This window comes from Primulina tabacum, chromosome 5, assembly GCF_025594145.1.
Source record: "Primulina tabacum isolate GXHZ01 chromosome 5, ASM2559414v2, whole genome shotgun sequence".
NCBI lineage: Eukaryota > Viridiplantae > Streptophyta > Magnoliopsida > Lamiales > Gesneriaceae > Primulina > Primulina tabacum.
The window spans coordinates 1325819-1343110 of record NC_134554.1 but is presented as its reverse complement, the minus strand read 5'-3'; the positions used below and the strand labels follow the sequence as shown (position 1 = coordinate 1343110).

General features: G+C 34.9%; 3 protein-coding genes and 2 pseudogenes across 10 annotated transcripts; 3 read left to right on the top strand and 2 right to left on the bottom strand.

Moving 5' to 3' along the window:
• Positions 1–3978, top strand: LOC142545089 (disease resistance protein RPM1-like; annotated as a pseudogene).
• Positions 3979–4451: 473 nt separating this feature from the next.
• On the bottom strand, positions 4452–4943 carry LOC142545088 (agamous-like MADS-box protein AGL61). Its single transcript, XM_075652062.1, has one exon. It carries the CDS (start codon positions 4941–4943, stop codon positions 4452–4454), a length of 492 nt encoding a protein of 163 aa, XP_075508177.1.
• A 1525-nt stretch (positions 4944–6468) lies between these two features.
• Positions 6469–9156, bottom strand: LOC142545279 (cadmium-induced protein AS8-like). 6 transcript variants are annotated; one of them, XM_075652360.1, is made up of 5 exons: positions 9030–9120; positions 8089–8205; positions 7451–7697; positions 7002–7277; positions 6469–6851 (listed from the first exon to the last, which is right to left on the bottom strand). In XM_075652360.1, the coding sequence occupies exons 2-5, from the start codon at positions 8128–8130 to the stop codon at positions 6838–6840; spliced, it is 579 nt and encodes a 192-aa protein (XP_075508475.1). In that variant the 5' UTR covers positions 8131–8205; positions 9030–9120; the 3' UTR covers positions 6469–6837. The 6 variants fall into 6 exon arrangements, with proteins under 6 accessions (XP_075508475.1, XP_075508474.1, XP_075508477.1 ...); XM_075652359.1 differs by having other exon boundaries at positions 8089–8254; positions 9030–9110; XM_075652362.1 differs by lacking the exon at positions 8089–8205 and having other exon boundaries at positions 9030–9156.
• Positions 9157–10321: 1165 nt separating this feature from the next.
• LOC142545286 (uncharacterized) lies at positions 10322–13127 on the top strand. 3 transcript variants are annotated; one of them, XM_075652379.1, is made up of 5 exons: positions 10322–10792; positions 11340–11435; positions 11532–11580; positions 11981–12091; positions 12506–13127. In XM_075652379.1, the coding sequence occupies exons 1-4, from the start codon at positions 10415–10417 to the stop codon at positions 12073–12075; spliced, it is 618 nt and encodes a 205-aa protein (XP_075508494.1). In that variant the 5' UTR covers positions 10322–10414; the 3' UTR covers positions 12076–12091; positions 12506–13127. The 3 variants fall into 3 exon arrangements, with proteins under 3 accessions (XP_075508494.1, XP_075508492.1, XP_075508493.1); XM_075652377.1 differs by having other exon boundaries at positions 11337–11435; XM_075652378.1 differs by having other exon boundaries at positions 11337–11435; positions 12178–13127.
• Positions 13020–14011, top strand: LOC142545087 (protein PAM68, chloroplastic-like; annotated as a pseudogene).
• The last annotated feature ends 3281 nt before the right edge of the window (positions 14012–17292 follow it).

Below are 17292 nucleotides of genomic sequence, written 5' to 3'. Positions count from 1 at the left end.
ATGGCGAAAATCAGTGGTCGAATAATAATTGTATGTCTAAAATAGAAAGCCAATATACATAAAGGCTACATGTTTAATAACAATGTAAAAAACAATAACAACTTACTTTAAAATGAAGTTTTTGTTGTCTTATTTTTAGATAGTTTAGTAACTTGCTATTTTAAAACATTGAAAAGTGTTTTAAAAAAATTATCAAATAAAGATTCACTAAGTTTTACATAATTTTTTTTTTCAGAAACATAAACTTTTCATTTTACCCACACGTAACATGTGGAAGACTCAAACTGGAATCATAGAAAACCAAATGAAATTATTGGAGCTAAATCCGGTCTCCATATCGAGTAATTTGTGATATAGAATTTGGTGAGCTTGGGCAGACCATAAAAGTGAATGATTGATATTTGGACATATCGAGTAATCTGTAGTGAATGATTGATATTTGGACTTATATGTTGAAAGGGTTAGTAGATTATTTAACTTTTTTGAGACTATATATCTGTTATTTAATGGAAAGCACATTCATGGGAAATTTCAAGGTTTCTTGTTCTGTCTTTTGTTGTTAACAAACTGTGGGCAATCACTTGAAAACAGTTTTTCGTCTCCCTCTTTCCCGAAACAGAAAATCTTCAAACTTGAAGTATAGTTCTTCAAAGCACAAATTTTGCAGTTTTAAGTTGAGTAAATTAGTGGGACAGCATGTCGCACAAGGAGTCTTAAGTGAAGGATATTAGCTGTCGATTTGCCATTCTAAAAGTTGTTAACTTTAGCAAGGGAAAAAGTTGGCTTCCCAAGCAGCTTTAGGATTAGACATGAGCTTCTCAGTTGGTATTGGGGTTGAATCAACTACAACAGTAGCATTCACATCAATTTGTCCGTTATCATTCATTCTAAGACATGATATTGACTGCTCATTTGTTGTTTGATTACTATCATAAGGAAAATAGTTAGTCAAATTATTAGCCCGCAATTATCTGGTTTTGTTAATCCAATAATTCCATCGAACTTAAAAAGATGCAAGAACATTTGGTGTGTGGTCCATGGGTACGGGGTCCCAACTAATTTTTCTTGAATGAGAGACTAAGGCACTTGCCTTATTTTCCAGGCGAGCATCAGTTATATATACTGTTAGTAATCTAGACAGGGATCAATGGAACAAAAAAACTTGATTGAGAATTTCGTATTAGGTAATATGGCTGAGCTCTGTTGTAGATGTGTTAGTATTAAGCATCAATCTCCTTCTCCAGACACCAAGTTTCAGCAGTGGAGGAGGAGTTGGACATCAGATTTCTAAGATCAAACTCAAGCTCGAGAGCATGAAGTCGTTCCTTTGTTATGCTGAAAAGCGCAGAGACTCGGACGAAGGGGGGACGCAAGTGAGGTACGCTGCAGCGAAGGCCGAAGATGTGTTAGACGAGTTCTTGTACCGTATGGACAGCATGAAACAGGAGGGAATTCTGGGGTTCCTCCACCATGTTGTTTTGTTCCCGAATAAGTTCTGGATAAGACAAACAAGCCGCTGATTTGAAGATGACACGAGATCAAAGCAATCTCGAAGAGAAGCAAGAGATATGATCTGAGTCACGTGGGGGAAGATCCCCATTCTCATCACTCCCTTGATTATGCAAGTATTATTGAAGAAACAACTTTCTTTGTTGAAGGTGCTGAATTTGTGGGAGTCGAGGAAGAAGCCAATCAACTGTTGCAGTGGTTGACAGATGGAGAGCAACAGCGTGCTGTGATATCCATAGTCGGCATGGGTAGTTCCGCAAGACATCATTAGCAGCTAATTCCTACAGTAACATTTCAGTGAAAAGATCTTTCGATGGCTATGCGTGGGTACATGTTTCCCGGAATTACGTGATTGAGGACCTGTTGGGCAAGAAGATCAACGAATTCTCTATTCCAGAGTGAACTGTAAGCCCGTGACCTCAAGTACGAAAACTTATACGCAGTTGGGGCAGACTCTTGTCGCTTTCTTGCGAGACAAAAGGTACTTGTTCTCGATGATTTGTGGAGCAGTTATTTGTGGAAGGAGGTAAGCGTTTCCCTTCCAGAGTAAAAAAAAAGGGGAGTCGAGTTACTGTTACGACCCGAAATGAAGACATAGCATCTTACTCCTATGACGATGAAAATTGTTGCAATTGTCCTCAAGAACTCGAGGAATAGCTCGGATTTTAGTTGACAAGTGTGAGGGTCTACCTCTTGCAATTCTGGCCGCTTGATGGCTTCTAAAGATTGTCGGATGGCATGTCCTCCATTCTCGGCCCCTATCAAGGGACTATGCTTGTACCCTCTTTATAAACAAGGCATTTGACAATGAAACTTGTTGCAATTGTTTTCAAGAACTCGAGGATATAGCTCGGGTTTTAGTTGACAAGTGTGAGGGTCTACCTCTTGCAATTCTGGCCGCTTGATGGCTTCTAAAGATTGTCGGAACTAAAATGGAATGAAATTTACGAGAGTTTTAGTTGGCATATCAGCAACAATTCTATGCTAGATGAAGTGAAAAAGGTTATGTTGATTAGCTTCAAAGATTTACCATATTTGCTCAAGAACTGCTTTCTGTATTGTTGCTGTTTCCCTGCCGTGCATTGGGTTGGAGCAGGAAGATTGATTAGAATGTGGATGGCGGAAGGATTTTTGGAAGAAAGAAAAGGTCTATCTCCAGAAGATGTGGGAAAGATCTATTTGAAAGAACTCGTGTCTAGATGTCTTCTTCAGGTCGAGAAGCGTAACAGTTCTTGAGGCCTAAAGTATGAAAAATGCATGACCTGATGCCGGAGCTAGCTCTTTTCACCGCAGAAAAAGACCATTTCATGTCTGTATGTAATCCACAAGATCTCAAAGATGAAAAAACAGCACGCCAGATATCTATTCATGCTGACTCAGCTATTCAGTTTGGGCATGATATTAGTCAAGTTGGACCATTTTCCGCCTTCAATGTTAAAGATCCTAACAACCTCCCCCTGGACACTCATTTATCCAACTTTAAATTATTAAGGGTACTAGAATTGAGGGATCGGATGCCCCGATCGATGATCGATCACATACCAAGAGCCATAGGTAAGCTATTCAATTTGAGATACTTGGGTCTCAGAGGAACTAGGATCAGAAATCTTCCCAATTCTGTCGGTAGGCTAAAGCATCTGTGCTGACGCTTGATATCCGAGGAACAGAAGTGAAGGAATTTCCCCATGGGATTGAAGGGTTGAAGAATTTACGGCATCTACTAATCTATGGAGGTTCCCCCAGTTAAGAATTCCTTTACATAAGAGGAGTGAGCATCCCAATATCTTTACTCATGCTAAAGAACTTGCAAGTTGTGAATTGCCTTGAAGCAAATGGGGAAATAGTGAAGGGACTCGGGGAACTGTCTCAACTCAGAAGAATTGAGCAGACTACTTAGAAAGCGGAAAAAACGGGAAAGATTTGTGTGCCTCAATCGAGAAGATGAAGCTTCTTCACCACCTCCTTTTGATGACAAGTGATGAAAATGAATACCTCCAAATGGAACAGTTATCATCCGTCCTTTGGTTCTTCGGAATCTCGCTTTGGTAGGGAGACTCAACACCGTTCTTGAGTGGTTCCAATCACTCCGAAATGTGCTGCATTTACACTTACACTGGAGCCAACCGACAAATGGTCCCATTCCGTATATCAGTAATCTGCCTGTCTTGGAGAGCGTGACTTTGATTAACGCATATAGCCATGACAAGAAGCAGCTGAATTTCAACGAAGGGTTCTCAAGAACTTAGAGTCTATATCTTGCTTGTTTTCCTGAACTAACTGAGATTATAACATGTGAGGGAGTGATGCCAAATCTTAAGCGTCTGCGCATTCATGATTGCGCCCAGCTGAAGAAGGTTCCTCAAGGAATCTTTTACCTCACAAATCTGGAAAGGCTGGACTTGGCAGATGTATCAGAAAAACTAATTACGAGTATTCATGGATAAGAAAGTGTTGATTATTAAAAAGTGATGAACATTCTTTTCTAAAAAGTGATGAACATCCCAGAAAAGAATTAGCGGAAGGCCCTTTGAGTACATGCAATGAAGCAAAAAGTCCCTGCTCTGGCCTCACCGGTATTCAATATTATTTTGTTTTACCGTAGGCCTGCGGTAGAACCCTTATTCGTTGTATAAATTAATTTTTTATGCCTATTTGATAATATGATTGTACACAAAAAATAATAATAATAAATAAAGTCATATGACAATCATAATCTCGATCGCTTAATCGAAAATTGGTGAATGAATTTTTGGAAGATTCATTCACGAGAAATTTCAACACGCAGACTTACCGTACCGTACCCAAAACTCACATGAATTCATCAATGATTCGTGACAGATTTAGAATTAAACTCAACCAAACACCCGAAAATTGAATCAATCAAAACGAAACAGTAAAAAAAAAAAATTGTCATAGAAGTTAGAAGCCTGGTCTCGATGTAGCTAGTCATCACGCGCCGCAATCTTGGTTTTCCTAAGTTTGACAGCCTTTTCAATTTCTTCGAGTTGATTAAACTCTAGGTCCTCCAGAATCATGTCCCATGCGGGTCGCCCCTTCCCCAACGTCTCGTCGATTCTATTCTCCACGTCTGTCAGCGCGGGTGTCTCGGGGATCCCCGATCCATCAAACAGGGTTATCGCACCCTCCATGGCCACAGAAGAAGAAGGATCGGCAAGGTAGCGCTTCAAAAGCGTGTCGAATTCAGGATCACCATGGAGATAGAGGTTTCCGGATCTGGAGAAAGCAATGATCCCTACCTGGGCGTCGAATTTCTCGCAGAATGTCATAATCTTCTTGAAGAGGCCTTGCCGCCGTTTTGTGAAGGTTGTGTTCAGTTCACCTCTGTCCTCGATCAGCTGGATCCCCGCCCTTCTTTCTTTTCGTTTCCTTGGGTTTTCGCTGTCTTTTACTACTACTTTATTTTCTGTGCTCATTGTGTCGATTATGTGACAGAGAAGCAAGACGACCGCCGCAGACACTATGAAAACTGGCCGTATATATATGTTCCTAACGTACGTATTTGATCAGGAGGAAATCTATGATTCATAAGAAGATATGAGATGATAGATTATTATGATATATACTTTTAAAATATTAACTTTAGATTTTATCTAAAATTGATTATAGAATTTAAAAAATCCGAGTGATAAAATATAAATTATAATTCTAATCGTGTATATATATATATCTACTTACGTATTTCATTGGGAATTCCCACCAATTTTTTCGGAAGAAATTTATGATTGATCAGAAGAGATGATAGATTCATTGTGATCTATACTTTTAAAATATTAACTTTAGATTTTATCTAAAATTGATTATAGAATTTAGAAAATCTGAGTGATAAAATATAAACTGCAATTCTATATAAATACAAAAAATAGGTAAAAACTCATGTGAGACGGTTTCACTGGTCGTATTTGTGAGACGAATATCTTATTTGGGTCTTACATGAAAAATTATTACTTTTTATGCTAATAATATTATTTTTTATTGTGAATATCGGTGAGGTTGACCCGTCTCATAGATAAAAATTCGTGACATCGTCTCACAAGAGACATACTCATACAAATATATATAAAAAGCAGTTGTTTTAAATTTTACAGAATGCAATTTGAAAAGAAAATCACGGCTTGTAAATTGTGATCTCATGTTTACCATATTTGAACGGATTAACTCTTAATATCAATCAATTATTTTCCCGAAAAGTCAGAGAAAACGCTCAAGGCATGTCTACGTTTTTTTGGTCCTAAAGTTATATTCAAATATCATTGATCTGTTTTTTTTTAATAAATTTAAATACCACAAATTGTTTTTCTGATTTAATCATCTCTCTATATGTCTGATATACCATAAGCTTTTAACAAATTTTTACGTCCGACCCACGCAGAATAGCCTGAAAAATCTGAAAATAACATATAAACTTGGAATATTTTTAAAATGAAATTCAATTGTTTTTATTTACTAATATCATGTCCATGTTTATAAGATAAAAATAAAATTAACAGTATACAGAAGATTATTTCCAAAATTAGAACTGTGACGCTGTAAAGGAAATTATTCGACCTAAGAAATAATAATAAAAATAATAATAATAGTAATAGTAATGATAGTAGTAATAATAATAATAATAGTAATAATAGTAATAGTAATAATAATAAAAATAATAATAATAGTAATAATAGTAATAGTAATAATAATAATAATAATAATAATAGTAATAATAAAATAATAATAATAATAATAATAATAAAAGCACAATCAAAATCGAAATCCAGACTTCCTTGTTCAACTTGTTACCAATTTTTTTTTAAAAAAAAACCCCAAGGATTTCTTGACCTAATAGCAAGGACTAAGCCTCAAAACCTGTGTGATCTTGGATTCAATAATTTTGAATTTCATTAAATGAGACAAACCACATCCTCATGTGGTCTTGACCTGAAAGAATTTTGCAACATGTGAAAAAGACTACGTAAAATCAAGACCCTTCCATTAAGTATAGTCATTGCTTTGTATCGTTCTACAGACCCATTCAAATTGTACTTAATTTGGTACACTCAATTTGAGCCACTAGTGTTTTCCGGGTGTCAAGGGAACTAAGGACCATGTGTCGTTGGACTCCCATAGCTGCCAATTCACTTTTATGGCTTGAAGCCACTCTTCATGCTCCACAGCTTGATGATAGTATTGAGGGTCATAGGTAGATGTGATTTTACGATTAAAATCAATGAAAACTGTTGTCGTATGATGCTGTAAGCAAATGGATGTTTTCCCTTTAACCGGCGCGATATAAAGCCAAACAGACAGCTAATCTGAATTCCGAGGATCTCAGCTCTTCGAACCTGTAATAAAACGTGTCACACCGCTACACTTTCTAAATAAATTGACATAAACCGCTCTCAAAAAACGGATATACTGAAAAAAAATGTAACATATCACTTCACTTTCTATCAACAAAAGTTGACGGAGCCGAGTAGAAAATAGAGTATTACCTCTATCCCCGGGAAACAAGTTCCCACCAACTCTTTGTAAACAATCATGTATGGGTTTTGAACGGGAAATCAACATGGTTCTCATGTCAGGTAAATTCAGTCTGTTCTCCAGTGGATTTTTAAACTTGAAGCTAGAAAACGATTCAAGTAAATTTTGTTGGACATCGAAAATGCTTGATTTGCTTGCGTCCCAGCTAAGTCCTTCACCGGTTCTGTTAGCATGCGAACCTCTAGCCAGAGCAGCTTCCAATGTTCCCCTTCTTGTCACCATAAAAGCTAACACATCAATTAAATCATTAATCTAACTTCTCCTTGATGCAGCCAGCGAGCTGGTTTAAACAAAAACAAAAATTTAAAAAATGCCATTATATTCTTCTGGTTTTTCATGCTTGCAAGCTATAAAAGATTTATAATGACAAAAGGATGGGTTTCAAATGTGAGCAACGTACCATTATGAGGGACCGTAAATATGTAATTGGTTGGAAGGCCAATGCCAAAACCAAGCAAAGTGAAGCCAATGTTAAATCCAACGCCACAGCCAGATCCAACATAACCAATTACTTCAGGGCCAAAGCCAGGACCCCATCCCATGCCGCAACCTATGCCTATTCCAGCTCCCCAAAAGGCTCCGTACGTTGGATGCACCGGGTTCCATCTTTCATATCTCCTGAAAATGCTCTTTATAATCATTTTAACCTGAAGTTGAGAAACAAAAGGAGAGAACGAAGAAACAATTATAGCAATCAATGGGATATTAATCAATAGTTAGCAAAGTGCACAAATTATTTCACGACAAGTGGTGTCTTCAATAATACAATAACACACTCGTGACAAGAAAGCTTCGCACTTCCAGTCATAACTTCTAATTCAGAAAATTTATAACTAATCATTGAAGAATTATAATTTGAGGCTAGCCCCTCCCCCCGCCCCCTCTTTTCGGATTACTTCTTCAACGTTATGCTTCAGATTTTTTTCAGTACCTACTGTTGCTGATCAGGTATTGAGCAACTTGAGCTTTGCTGAAATTAAAGAAACTTGGCAAGGACAATTTTGAATGCTTTGGGAGAAAGTTCGCAGACTCACGTGCCTTCTGGCATTCACCCATTTTTATTGACTTGTAATTAACCATGTCATGCCCCAAGTGTGAAGTGCGATATTGCCGAAGTATTCAACATTCGAAGATGCATTCATAAGAGCATCAAGCCTTGGAATGATAGAACCAGTTAATTTTAGTCAATAAACGCAAAGGCATCCTTCAATACATCCAGAAAACCATATGTTAAACTCATTACTCATCAACAGGTAAAATACAGAAGCAGAAAATTAATTGTTGTCTAAATTTATAATGGGAACTTGTCAGGTGTTCATAGGTGATGAAATCACCTATAATTATTATCAAATCAGTTTTAGTACCATATTTACTCTCCATTATCGCCTTGATATGGAACTAACTCATGACTTGTAAATGGAACTCAAGTTTCACAATTACAATGAATTAACACCAATTTAACACCAAATGGAACTAGCTCGGTTTATCAAGGAGCAAAACAAGATTACTCTCGCCGTATGTAGTTACCCTCCAATCCATTTTCTGTGTATTGAAATTTACAAAACCAAAAAAGTGAAAAAAATTGACCAAAACATTAAACTTTATGTATAAATACTCTATAAAAATCATCTCTATTTTGCCATGTAAAACTTTAATTCAGATATAAAATACTCACACTCACATAAATGCATTGTATATATATTATATGTGTGTGTGTGTATCCGCACATACAGTTATACACAGGCGCGTGCAGACAGCCGGCGGCAAAACCTATATGTTAAATGGTTGATTAAACCAAATTCCGACGAATTTAAATTGAAATTCTTTCCGAAAACATAACTGAGCGCAAAAAAACATTAGAATTTTTTTATTATATACTCCATACCTGTGCGTGCTTGCAAGAACCCAGAGAAAAATGGTAAAAATCGTATTGATAAGTCCAGTATGATCAAAATAAACTATTGAAGAATTCAAAGTACCTGGAATTGGATGGGGTTTTCATGTATCGGAGGTAAGCGAGTGTGAATGTGTCGCGTTCACCGTTCAAGCACAACCGCAAGATCTTGTGGATATAATGAAGAAAGTTTTTTAAATATATTTAAGCTTCTGTTTCAATATATATAGATACCTCTATATATGTATAATTAAATTAATTAATTTTTAATTATAAAATTGATAATATCTATCAACTTCGTTGTATTTGACGATTTAATTATTTTTTAAAAATAATATAACATAATTTTTAGATAATCGAGATTTGAAGTTTATCCAATGTTCACGGAATCTATTTAAATGCAAATATGGGACCCAGCGATGAGCAATAGGACGAAAGCATAGCAAATGGCCGTTCTTCCCGCTGCCCACGAATATCCGAGGTTCGAGAACCCAAATTATTTTTTAAAACTAGTAACCGTGGCACACGCGTTGCGTGTATCCTGAATATATGTGGCTAATATATTAAATATTCATGATATTACAACATAATGACGTCACAACATAAAAAAGAGAGTTTATTTTTCACGGTGGCTAGTTTGGAGAAAAAATAATATTATTTTTCACGTGAGCGGTTTCCTTATGACGGTGAATATAATATTATTTGTTAAGAAATAATATAATATAAAAAATGAGAAAGGGTAAAATAGGAAAGAAAGTTGGTGTCCTCGTAGAGCGGTTATTATTAGGGGCTCAACTATAATAAAATAGTAAATAGTAAATATAAAAAATTAAAAAGAGTAAAACAGGAAAAAAAGTTGGTGTCCTCATAGAGCGGTTATTATTAGGGCCTCATACTTAATATAATAGTATAGATAGTATAGATGTAATTATTTCGTTAAGGTGTGCATAAGATTTTATTTCCAAAATCTTGCTATTATATTAAAAAAATCGAAAATATTAAATAATATAAGATATTCAAAATTTTCAAGTCAAAATGAAAATCGAAATCGCAAGATATGTATTATTCTTAAAAATCAAGGTTGAGAGGCAGCTTTTTTCAACAGAAAGCTAACAAATTTTATTATAGTCTAAATACGTTAAGAATATGACAAGAAATTTTGAAGATTAAAGATAAAATATCTATTAATTATTTTATTGGTTTTATATAATAATAAAATTTATCAACAAGATTTAAATAATTAATTATATTTCGATCATTTATTATATTAATTTCAGATATTAATAAAAAAAATAGAATCAACATTTTTTATAACGTGATTATATTCATTCTTTTTTATTACACACTTTGAAAGTTTTTATTGAAAAAAAAAACACTCGAAAGTTGAAACCTTCTACTTTCCCGCTCTGGTAAAATCTCCTGCTCTTCCTCTCACTCTCTTAATTCGGGAAATAAATATTAAAGTGCAAAATGAGGAAGAGAACAACGAAAAAAGCGGCGGCGGCGAAGCATCTGGATACGCCGCCGACTCCGGTGTCTGACACTGCAGCAGAAAGGAGTCCCACGCTGTCACCGGCGAAGTCTCCGGAGACACTGTTTGACTTCAATCTTAATGGACTGAAAAATATCGCCTCGTCATCGAAGAATAAGAGTAACGAAAAGCTGATGAATCCTACCGGACTTTCTCCTCAGACGTTGCAATCGCTAAAAAACGTGAGCACGATCAGTGATCTGAAAAAAATGGCTACCTCGAACCTGAATTGCATCAAGCGGAAGCTGGAGATGTCGCATTCTGAAATTTTGAAGGACATAGAGGCATCTCAATCTCGCCTCCGAAAACGATACAAGGTCTGGCTGCTTTCGTTCTGATACTTTCCTCGTTTATATTTAGCTTCATGTGTGTTCGTTATTGACATTCGCTTATTGTTTATGATTTCAGTTGTCCTTGTTGGAAATTAAATCGTTCTTGATAATTTCTCTCAGCAGAAAAAGTTTACTTAGAATGTGATTGATTTTTTTTAACAATTTCGTTGTAATTTGTTACAATAGCGTTCTCTCAACTAGCGAGCATAATTGGTGGCATCTCCTCTCTGTTAAAGTTGACCAGAACAAGTGAGGCATAAACCACTGTACCTTGTTATTGAAATGTATTTCTTACTTCACAAATCTGGAGAGTGAACGGATCATCAAATTCTTTTAGAATGCTTACCTAGGAGTCTGTGTACTTGAATTTTATTGGACGATTCGATTATTCAAATAAATAAGATCCACTCTTCTATATTCTCTATTTGCAAGATCTTGTACTAAAGGGCAATTTCACTAAGTAGTGACATCAGACGATTATATATTATTCCTGACATGTGTTTTTACCTTACTCTTTTCACCATCTTAGCAGATGCAGACCCAAGCATGTCAGCAAGTGATGGATGAAGCAGAGGAGGAATATAAGAAGATTTCTGAGAGAATCAAAGATGGTCAAGAAGCAATGATGGTGAGGAAGCGATTATTTTTAAGACATCTGATTTGACATCAAGTCCTTCCCTGCAGTTGTAATGTCACACTCTTCTCTTAAGTTGTATTCTCTCAGGCTTCATATGCAGAGTTTATTGTGGAAGCACAAACCACAGCATCTCGTCGTAAGCTTGTTCTATTTGCTAATCTTTCATGTCTAGTTACCATTGCCCACCATTTCACTACAAGAACAACAAGATGTTTTCTCATCTATTGAGTTTTTTTTTAAAATTTGTTCTCTTCTCTATCAAAGTATTTAGTTGTGTGATTCCTTAAATTTTATTAGTAAGATTGGAGTCTATTTAACAATTAATACATACATTCAAGATCACCCGTCCCTTTACACTTCACAGCTTGCATAAACATTCTGTACTGGCTAATTTGTACACTAACTTGTACATAAATTGCATGAACAAAGTGGCTCGCTAGAATTATTAATGATGATGTTCAATACAATACAGATATATTACTGCAGCCTGAAGAGCTACTAGTTCCTTTTACCCATAATTTTGTTTTAAATTTCAGTTTGCGAAACATCTATCCCTATGCTTCAGCAAACTTGTGAGAAAGGAATTGCTGCACTCAGGAGCCGATATGGGATCTCATCCACCATGGTTTGATAAATGGAGTTCTGAGGTAATTACATTTACTTTATCATCTATCTCTAATTATTGTTGAAGTTATTGTGCTTCTATTCAAATTTATTGATACTTTTTTTTCAGATTGAAACTGTCTTTTGTTTCATACTCGAGTGATGATTGAATGAATCTATGAACTTAAAACAGGATTTTGAATCCCTGAGCTTAGAAGACCTAAAATTCCTATCTACGTTTATCGTGATCACATAATATAAAAGCTAATGTGTGGAGTTAAAAATCCGAACGATATTTGGCTAGTAAATTGTTCGCATATGACATGTCCATCGGATGTCTTTCACCGCTGACCTCAATCTTCTTGTTGCCCTTTAGAACGGAATAGTTCGTCATCTATCACCAAAATCCCCGAAGAGGATATTTATTAAGTTCCTTCGCTAAGCATTTCTTTTGACAGGATTTAAATGCATGCAAAATCGTAGCACAAAGGCGTATGAAATGGCAATCTTCGGTAGCAGCAATCTTACCAGCTTTCTTACCAGCTTTTGTCTATAAAACTTATCTACTTTCAATGTTGAGTCCGTTAAAACTATACTCTTTGCGATGGTTAATAACCTGATTCTGATAGGAGCAGTGATTTTTACTGTAGATAATCAAAGAATGGCAATTTCCTGCTCGATTCCATGTATCTACGGATTAAATTCGGCTATTATTTGACCTTGAAATACTTTTAGATTTAAAAATCAGATAATTGATACTAAAAACCGGATGCTTAAAGCATCCATCCATGATTTTTTAAATAAGGCATTTAAGGCGTAATGCCTTTTTTTAGGTTTTTAGTAGATACTGTTGAAAGATGGGTGTTTTCCGATGAAATACTGTCGTTTAGAAGGAATATTACTCGTTAGAGCGCAATTTAACCCCGAAGTTTTGTAGAGTACAAGAAAGTCACATAGCGATTGAGGGGCAAAATGGCAAATGTGCTCACCTTCCTTGAACTTGAACCAGATAAACTCCAGTTTCCAAAATCGGTGGACACCATATTCACCCATAAATTCCTGTAATGGGACCCTTTCAGAGCACAAACCTTACTATTCCCAACTCCGTTAACCACAACCAAACAAGGAATCCCATTCCCAATTCTTTGTCCACTCCCATCCAAAAGCCAATCCCAATTCACACACCTTAATCCTGTTTTAGCCGCTCAAACTCTCCTATAGGCTTTGGCGCCAAAAAACAACCAAGAAATCCAAGAAACCTAAGAAAGATTATGAAAGTGACGATGATAAGGAGGAAGAAGAAAATGAAGAAGTGGATAACAGAGAAGGTGTTAATGTGTTATCCCAGAGATGGTGACTAACAGAATGATGAGCAGGATGGGATTATCCGTTGGAATCCCACTTTTCATTGGATTACTGTTCTTCCCATTCTTTTACTATCTCAAAGCAGGATTTAAAATTGATGTTCCCACCTGGATACCCTTCATTGTGTCGTTTGTCTTCTTTGGGACTGCTCTTTTGGGGGTTAGTTATGGAATTGTGTCTTCTAGCTGGGATCCAATGAGGGAAGGCTCGCTTTTGGGTTGTAATGAGGTTAAAAAGAATTGGCCTGTCTTCTGGCAGTCGATCTGGGATGATCAAAAGAGAAGTAGGATGCGTATTCTATCCTCTTTAATTAGAGTGGTTGAAGATTCTAAAGTTTCTAATTTGTTTATTAGATTTCTGGTTTTTGTGTTCATTGTGATATTTTCATGGGCTCCCTATGTTTTAACTCAATTTTCTGAGATTTATGTGAGATGCGAAACTCATCGATATTTAGATAATCAAAATTGGAACTAGATTTAAACGCAAATGTTTAATGAATCACAATAATTGTCTTCGCGAATTTGGATTGATACTGGACTTAATCTGGCTCGAGTGTCCCATCAAGCTGAAGCACAGATGTAGGAATGCGAGCAGAGTAGTCTAAACAATATCAAGTTTTATGTGTGAATCTTACATCTCGATTATATAGGTTACATTTTTTTTGTTTGTCCCAATTATATAAAAATAGTTGCCAAAATTATATAAGAATATTTTGTGGTAGTTAAATTATTCTAAATATAGATAAAATTAAAATTTATTTATATAATTAATTCTTAATTTACGTGAAAAAGAACAAATTTATATAACTGAGATAGAGAAAGTGAATTGGTCATATGTTGAACTATGGAGAACAGGCTGTTTCCTGATCAAGATAGATTTGAAGCCCTCTTAGTTTTGGGCTCCAGCAGAATGGGCTGATTAATTCTTAGCTTTAGATTTCAGAAGCCCAATGGATAAAATGACTTATTCGCTAGCTCTGATTCAATCTCCAGAGTCCAGCCTTCATATCAACCACAAAAATTAAACGAGAATGGAATAGATTGACTAGAGCCGTAGCTCCGGGTATTTCTTTAAAACAAAGATCAAAGCAAGAAAGTCTGATTTGAGAATTGCTGCAACTAAATTTTTTTGAGGTAATTCTTCAAAAATGCACCGTATTGACTCCAAAAAATGATTATTTAAGATTTACATGTTAGGTGATTTTGTTCAGACAAATCAATAAATTTGAAATCCCAAACTTTAATTACATCAATTCAAATGCAACATAGGATCCCAAAACGAAAAGTAATGAAAGAGCTCGAGCAAGAGAAATTATCTTGGAACACATTCAAAATTGTCTAAGATACACGGACGATGGCTTTGGACGATAAAGATTAATATGCTTTTCTTGCTAAAGAAGATCGATATTTATAAAATACATGTTTGGAGCATGCTTAGATGCCACGTGGCAGTTAATCGTTGGTTGAACGAACAGACACATGATGAATTTGGAATCTGTGTGGTTTAATTAATTGGTCGAATTTTTGTTTGCTTAACAGAGGGGTTATCCCCCCCAACTACCCGCCCCCCCACCCCGTCGTCAAAGTAAAGCCGAAAGTAAGTACAGCCAAAGTATAGCACTCGCTGTTTTTGTTTATTGCCCACCTCCCCCTTCAGAATCATCACTGGATTTGTAAAAGCATTAATTTAGCAAGTGATGGCTATTTAGTAGCTAGCAATAAAATACATAACTTTTGGTTTAATTTAAGTAGATTATATACATCAATGTGCCTCGATATTCGTTGAATCTATATTATATATTAAATTGCAATCTCTCGGGGAATTGTTAATTTTGATCTCTTTTTATATGACTATTTTGACTTCATAAAGTAGCATTCTTCATACTACATTAATACCCTCTTTATAGCGCTAAAAAGGGCGATTTTTATTTATCTCATTTTTGTTTGTTTTACATATTTTTAAAAAACTTGTATACCTAATTATGGTATAAAACATTTAATCTTTTATTATATTGATATAAAATTTTCATATTCCCATAAATTTTGTAATAATATAAAATATTAGCATTTTACACGTACCATTCTTTTATATATTTTATCTATTTCTTAAAATCTCTATTCTATAATAATATGTTTTTCTAATATTTTTATAAATATTAAGCATTATTTGCTAAGATATTAACTCCTTCAACTATAAGTATATATACTACATTTGATTTTAATATTTAGAAATACCAACATATTTTACACACAACCAGTTAAAATAGTTCATCCGTGAAATTTAAACCAATCCCTTGATATCTCTTCGTCACATGATTTTTCTCATGTACATATTTTACAGATAAGCTTAAGTCTCGATATATGTGTCACAGGCTCATTTTATTTTACACCCGACAGTGTTAATGATCATCTGAATTCTATATAATGATATAAACGTCTAAATAAAAACACGCTGGATGTAACATAAAAATACCTCGTGTCGTGTTTGATTTGAAGACTGAAATTGTGATTTTGAAGATTTATAGCTTCCAATTTCTGTCTTTTTTACTTAAGAAAAAATATTACATATATGTATTTTTTTGAGTTTTTGAATTATATATGTGTATTATAACTAATAAATTGATTATGCTCATCTCATTTGTAATTATTACCATTATTATTATCATTTTTTATTGAGTAAAAAAATAGGAAAGAATTAAAGCAGTGGCGACAAGAGACAAGATGGCTCAGATAAAATATACAACAGGAATATCTCTGCGCAAGGAATTTGATAGGTCATGCATGAATGCATGCATGCGACTATATTATATATTGTTTGTACCCGTACGTACAACGTCGACCCACTTCTGCTGTGATTGTAAATTGATATTTCTTCCCACTGAGGTCAGACAAAACACACGTAACAGTCGATGCCCTATTTCAGAATCTTCCCAATATATTTGCAGAGATTCAATTCCAATTTGGATTTTCCTTGTGCAAATACGTACTTCTTCTGTATATATATATATACATAGATGAACCCTATGGAAAGTTCAAATACTTGATTTTTTACTTCAATCGAGACATTTTTTCCCAAGTTCTTTTCCTGCTTACCCAAGGTAGAGTGAATTTCACCGAATGTGACGTGGTCATATGGAAGCTATTGGATTCTTAAAACAAAGCGTGAGTTTCTCGTAAAATATGAAAAATTCCAACAGAGTTGATTCTGATAATAGAGGATGCACGCAATGACTGAAATAAAAACTATAGAATTTATTGGATACCTCTATCTTTTTCTGTTCTTCTTCCATTGCCGATTTTTCGAACTTCTCACCTGTAAACTTGACGATTTTCCTTCAAGTCCAGTCAGGAAAAAAATCAATAGAGTTTTAAATAAACATTTAGCATATCAATTAAATCCGTACATGGTCTAATAGCCTTGATTATGATGACAGAGGATGCACTCATTGACAGATATGGACTTTCTAAGGGAGTTATTATTTCATCTGAGAACTAAATTTCTTCCTATATATCAGTTCTTTTATAAAACATGATACGTGAATTTTAATGGAATGTCGATTTTTTTAAAAAAAATATATATATGTTAATCAGAAAGCAAATTTCTTTGTTCACAAAAGATTTGTCTGAGTGGAATGTGATGTGAATTTTAAGTTTAAATTATTATTAATTTATAGAATTTCAATTTTCATTTTCCGTGCACGGCAGACGTTTTATTGAACAGAGAAAATGATATTTAAATGGGGACTTACCAAGGTATCTTTAATGTGGCAGTAAAGACATAGATTAACTTATTAGATGTAAAGCCATGAATAGGTCTTGGTCGATTAAGATTGAGATCCTTATATTTGTTTGTTTCAGGTTTAAATCCTACTAATTATTAA